Raw genomic sequence first — 6,000 nt, 5'->3', positions numbered from 1 at the left:
CAAGAACAGGGGATGTATTGGTTGGTCCAACAAGGTAAGATGCCAGGTCAAGAACAGGGGATGTATTGGTTGCTTCAACAAAGTGAGATCCCAGATTGAGATCAAGAACAGGGGATGTATTGGTTGGTCCAACAAGGCAAGACCCCAGATCAAGAACAGGGGATGTATTGGTTGGTCCAACAAGGTAAGATCCCAGGTCAAGAACAGGGGATGTATTGGTTGGTCCAACAAAGTGAGATCCCAGATTGAGATCAAGAACAGGGGATGTATTGGTTGGTCCAACAAGGCAAGATCCCAGATCAAGAACAGGGGATGTGCTGGTAAATGTTTAACATTTAACAATATTGTAATGTTCTTGGAGAGGCAGTAAGTAGGTGTGACCCGCTTTTAAGTTTCATCTTGACTATTAACATTTTTCCCGTCACTTTTCTAAGTCTAGACAACCAACAAAATAACAAACCAATCCCTGATTTGCAGTTTGCCAATTTCTGAGGTTTAAGTGCTTAGGCTGAAGTTTAATAATCAATCAGCTCTCACAGGTCTGCAGTCGGAACGGACTTCCAAGGCCATCTGGCCTAATATCCTCATTTCCTAGATGAGGAAACTGAGGCACCAAGAGACGAGTCAGAGATCTAGAGCTAGAAGGAATCCAAGAGACCATTTTCTTCTACCCCTCTCATTTTACATAGGAGGAAACTGAGGGTAAGCAACTGCCCTGACACCGCCTGCGTGGAAAGTAAAGAAAGCAAGATTTAAACCCAAGTGTTCTAACTCTGACTTCGGCTCTTTGTCCATGGCCTCAGACTGCCTCTCGGCAGGCCAGATGGCCAGAGGTGCCTTCTCAAGGAGCTCCCCACATTGGCCACCGCCAGAGCAGACAGTCCCTTGTCTGAACAAGGGAGCCTGGAGACCTCCATTGTCTGTCCCCATCGTGCTCTGAGAGCTCATTAGGAATAGCATGTTGCTCTAATTACACTTCCCAGCAAAAACAATGTTTTAAATTAAATCCAGGGTTGGGGACAGGGAAGGGGGAAGGATGGGGCTGGGGCAGGGGGAGGCAGGATTTCGGAATTTCGAAAATAAATTGCCCAACTTTCTTGTGGAGCGGGGAGACAGGTAGGCAGCTCCTGGCAAATTTCCTGAAGACCAACGTTCTTTCCCATTCCTGACTTAGAGAAGACAAATCCCCAGTGGATCTGGGTTAGCATCTGGACCCCGCCCCCTCCCCCTTCCCTTGGCACGCAGAGGGAGAAGTAGAGACACTCCAGTGGGGCTTGGTTCCCGCCACCAGAGAAGTCCCTTAGGGTGGAACCAAAAAGGGAATGCTGCTCTTCCCCACCCTCCAACAGAAGCTGGACCCAGGAGAGCAGACCTTAGCCCAGAATGCCTGGCTTCACATTCCACCTCTTCCTTTCTTGCCCTCCCCACAAAAGGAGCCCCCACGGCAGGGCCACCTCCCTTTCCAAGCCTTGCAATAGGCGCAAGGGGCCTCCTTCTCCCCTTCCCAGCACACACAGGGGCCTCAGGAAATCCCAAACTGAAGCTTTTTGGAGTCTATTCCCTCTGGCTGAGGCTCCCTGCTTTTGTTTTCTGAACAAAGAAGAATCAGGACAGGAAGGGATAGAAGAAAAAGAAAGGAAGCCCAGCCAGAAGTGGGACAGAAGGAAAGAATAAGAATTGTTTCATGTTTAAAACTTAAGGGACCTTTGAGGTTGGCTGAACCCCTCCCCAGTGAAGGGGGACAAGTGGCTGAATTTACAGTCAAGCTCAAATCTTGACTTTGACATCTGTGGGATCTTGGGTGAATCTCATCCTCTCTAGGCCTAAAAGGGACCTGAGAGGTCACCAAGTCCAACCTCTTCAACTTACAGATAAGGAAACTGAGGCCCGAGGAAAGGAAGTGGGGTCTGAAAAGCAGAGTAGAGGATAAGAGCTTTAAAGCCCAAAGAGACCTTAGAGGTCATCTAGGCCAATCCCTTTGTTTAACAGATTGTTGAACTGAGGGCCAGAGAAGCTCCTTCTCTCTCCTGGCCTACCCAAGGTCAATCAGGTGAGTGGCAAAGTCAAGATTTGAACCCAGATCCTCTCATTCCAAATCTAATTTCCTCCCCTTTATTCCTTGCAGTTATATTCCAAGATGGGGGGTGACCCGGAGAAGAATTTGGGAAACGGCGTAACTGGAACATAGACCGATGGAAGAGAGAAACATGAAATAAAGCCCCAAAGGCAGAAGGAAATCAGATTGGGGAGGGCCTTCAATGCTGGACCAAGAGAGAGTCTGGCCTGGGGCCTAGAGGCAGGCACTGGGCAGGGCAATGTGGTCAGACTTTGGGAAGATCGTTTAGTTGGTCATGTGGAGGATGGATTGGAGAGGGGAGAAGACATCAGATACTATTAAAGTGCCCCAGAAATCCTCTAATGGTACAGAACAAAAAGTGAGTGTGTCCAGAGCAGGCAATGTGTCTCCCCCAAACATTTAGCCCCCGAATCGGTCCAGAGAGATCCCAAGAGACTAGCAGTATGGATCCTCCCGATATGTTCCCGTTGGAAGTAAATTCTTGGAGAGCGGAGACCCTTCTCATCTGCCTTTGTATCCCCAGCACTTAGCAATGCCTGGCATATGGAAACTATTTAATAAATGTTTGTCTGATTCATTGAACTGAATAGTAACTGAATCATTGATTGAATCCACTTTTTTAACGCTTACCTTCTATCTTAGAATCAATACTAAATATTGCTTCCAAAGCAGAAGAGTGGTCAGGGCTAGGTAATGGGGGTTAAGTGACTTGCCCAGGGTCACACAGCTAGGAAGTGTCTGAGATTAGATTTGAACCCAGGACCTACCATGTCTGGGCCTGACTCTTTCAATCCACTGAGCCACCCATCTGCCCCTGGAAGTTTCTCTTTATGTCAAGCCTAAATCTCTGCAACCCTCACCGAATATTCCTAGTTGTTCGCTCTAAGGACAAGCGGAATTAATCCAACCCTCTCCACCATGACTGCCCTTCTAGCACTCAAAGACGGCCATTATGGCTTTTCTTCTCCAGGCTAAATATTCACAGTTCCTTAGAAAGGCTCCCGGGGCCTTTAACCATCCTATTTGCCTTCTCTGGACACTCCAATTTATCATTTTCTCTCCTCAAATGTGGTGTCCAAAACTGAACATAACATCCACAACATGATCGATGCCCCAGTCACGCACAACCAGCTGCCTTGGGGCCAACGTCTCAAACTCAACGTACCCAGACTGAGCTCATTATCTTCCCCACAAACCTCCCAACTCATTTCACCTTCCCTGTTCCCTTCCCGGACACGGCCATGCTGGCCGTCCCTCGGCTCCCAGCCTCGGCTCCTCCCTGGCACTCGTCCCCCGTCCCCGCTCTGTTGGCCAGTCTTGCCATCCCTGCCTCTACCCTCTCTTTCAGACTTCCCTCGCCTCACTCTTGGCTACTGTGTCTGGACTTGAGACTGGTCTCCCTGCGTCCATTCTCTCCTCCTTCTAGGCCATTGCTTGGCCCATGTCATCGCTTAACGACTGCCTGTTGGCCAACTGAAAGGATGACCTTTCTTTTGAGCAAAAGAAATTCTCCGGATCTCCCCAGCCCTGTCTCTTCTCACCCCGCCTTCCCTCTGCTCCCTCCAGCCTTGTCTCTCTCCATTCTCTGTGCCTTCCACATCCCCCCTGCATCCTCCTCATCACTGGCAGGGGGAGAGCCATTGGCATTCCCTCCAGGAAGCTGTTCCTGGCCACGCTGACCCCCCCCCAACTTCGATAAGTGAGAGCCACACAAGTTGGTGGTTGGTTTTATGCCATCCTGCAGTTTTCTGCTTTCACGTGGGAGTTCCTTGAGGGAAGGGGCTCTCACTGCCCCTTCTCTTGTCTTTCCAACACCACAAAGCCCAGGTTAATCATATGGCATGCACTGTCCAAGCCCCTCCAACCCCAGCTCCCGGGGAGGCAGGTACCTCACCCAGAGTGGTCCAACTCACCTCATCCACAACTCTGGAGAGCTCATTCGGCTGGAGCGTATCAGTTGGTTTATTCCATTTGAATAAGTTGATTTTCAGGAGGAGAAGAAAGAGAGAATCAAGAAAAAAAATAATCCCTTCATTTTTCTTAAACCCTTAACTTCTGTGTATTGGCTCCTAGGTGGAAGAGTGGTCAGGGTGGGCCATGGGGGTCAAGTGACTTGCCCAGGGTCACCCAGCTGGGAAGTGTCTGAGGCCGGATTTGAACCCAGGACCTCCCGTCTCTAGGCCTGACTCTCCATCCACTGAGCTACCCAGCTGCCCCCTCTTTCTTTTTTTAACTATGTTTTCTTCTCAATTGCATGTAAGCAAAAAATGTTGACATTCTGCTCAGTTTTTTTGGAAAGTGGAAGAACAGTGCCTACCTCGAAACCCGGGATGTGATGGACCGCCGGCTGGGGGGAAAGAAGGAAACATTTTCATTCCTATTCACTTATACATAAGGACTCTGAGAGGCTTCTCCCAATTTTTCCCCTCCAGTGAAATCCTTCCTGCAACCTCCCCATAAAACTTCTCCCTGCTGAGTTACTTACCTGATCTTCTTTGAAAAGCTCCTCAGGATACGCCTCCTCCCAGAAGCCTTCCCTAATAAGACCCGCCATGGTTCCCCTCAAATGGAGCAATGGTCCCTCTCCCATAGTTCCTCTTTCAAGTGAAAGGAACCAACCATGACTTAAGGCTAACAGAGGGCCCCTAGGGACAGACCCAGGCAACTTGGTAGCAGGGAGAAGGAGCCATGACCTGGGCCCTTCCTTGGGGAGTGCCTCACCTTCTCCCTCTGGATGAGTTCAAAGGCTGCAAGCAGCTCCCCAGCAGCCCGGCTTCCCCTCAAAATGGGGAACCACGTCAGCCTCGGTGCCTGATTCAGACTCGGCCGACAGATGCAGCGCCCCAGATACTCATCGGCACCCTGCAAGAAACATGGGGGATCCAGCTTCACTGAAAAGCCAGCAGGGATCCCAGAGAACAGAGAGAGAAACAAATCTGCCTCCTCTCAGCACCGAGGTGGGGAACTTTGGGGGCAGAATGTTGCATACATGGTCAAAAACTGTCACTGAAGGAGTTGTTTATGTTTAGTCATTTCAGTCATGTCTGATTCTCTGTGACCCCATTTGGGGTTTTCTTGGCAGAGATACTAGAGCGGTTTGCTATTTCCTTCTCCAGCTCATTTTATAGATTAGGAACTGAGGCAAACAAGGTTAAGTGACTTGCCCAGGATCACACATCTATTACGTGTCTGAGGCAGGATTTAAACTCAGGCCTTCCTGACTCCAGACTTGGTGCTCTATCCCTCAGGTGGAATAAATAGAAGATATGCACAGAAATGACAAATATTTTATCCTCACCACGACGATCCTAGGAGATAGCTGCTATTATTACCCCCATTTTACAGATGAGAAAAGGCAAAGAGGTAAGGTGAATTAAGGAAGGATTCAAAACCAGGTTCTCCTGACTCTAAGTCCAGTGCCCTAGCTACTGCCTCAGACTGTCTCCTTCCTAATCATAAGGACTTCTTATGACTCTTGGAGGGTGGAGGAGAAGAGAGGGAAGAGCCAGAGGGAGCAGGTGAACAAGAAGGCAGATAGACTTACATAGGTATCATGGTCATACAATTCCACCACAATACTGGGGGGGTTCTCTGACACAGTCTCGGGGTCCCCAAAAATCTCAATCTCGTAGAAGATGAGCGTCTGGTCCCAGGTGGGATTCAGTGTATTCTTCACCACCACCGTCTTCTGGCTTTGGTGGAGGAAGGAAACGATGGCGTACGGATCTGTGTCAAGCAAGTGAAGAAGGAGAGAGAGGACAACATTGTGAGAAAGCAGACCTCTGAGTGATGGTGGGAATGATTCGACCAATAAGGTAGTTTTCCTTTGTAAACCTGTCCTGCTAAGACTCATTAAAGAGAACTTGGGGAAGCGAGTTGGATTGGTCACTTGAGCCAGGTCATTGGGCTCAGAACTGGCCAAG

General features: G+C 49.3%; 1 protein-coding gene across 1 annotated transcript in view; it reads right to left on the bottom strand.

The window, feature by feature from the left end:
- DYSF (dysferlin) overlaps positions 1-6,000 on the bottom strand; it is a 194,055-nt gene that overhangs the window by 65,616 nt on the left and 122,439 nt on the right. Inside the window, exons 23-26 of the mRNA XM_044659284.1 lie at positions 5,622-5,803; positions 4,799-4,939; positions 4,395-4,424; positions 3,991-4,020 (exon numbers count right to left, since the gene is read on the bottom strand). Of these exons, the coding sequence (XP_044515219.1) occupies positions 3,991-4,020; positions 4,395-4,424; positions 4,799-4,939; positions 5,622-5,803 (383 nt within the window). The remainder of the gene's footprint in view (positions 1-3,990; positions 4,021-4,394; positions 4,425-4,798; positions 4,940-5,621; positions 5,804-6,000) is intronic.

This window comes from Gracilinanus agilis, chromosome 2 (genome assembly GCF_016433145.1).
Source record: "Gracilinanus agilis isolate LMUSP501 chromosome 2, AgileGrace, whole genome shotgun sequence".
Lineage (NCBI taxonomy): Eukaryota > Metazoa > Chordata > Mammalia > Didelphimorphia > Didelphidae > Gracilinanus > Gracilinanus agilis.
Note: the sequence above shows the minus strand (reverse complement) of the source record. Positions and strands in the feature narration are given on the sequence as shown.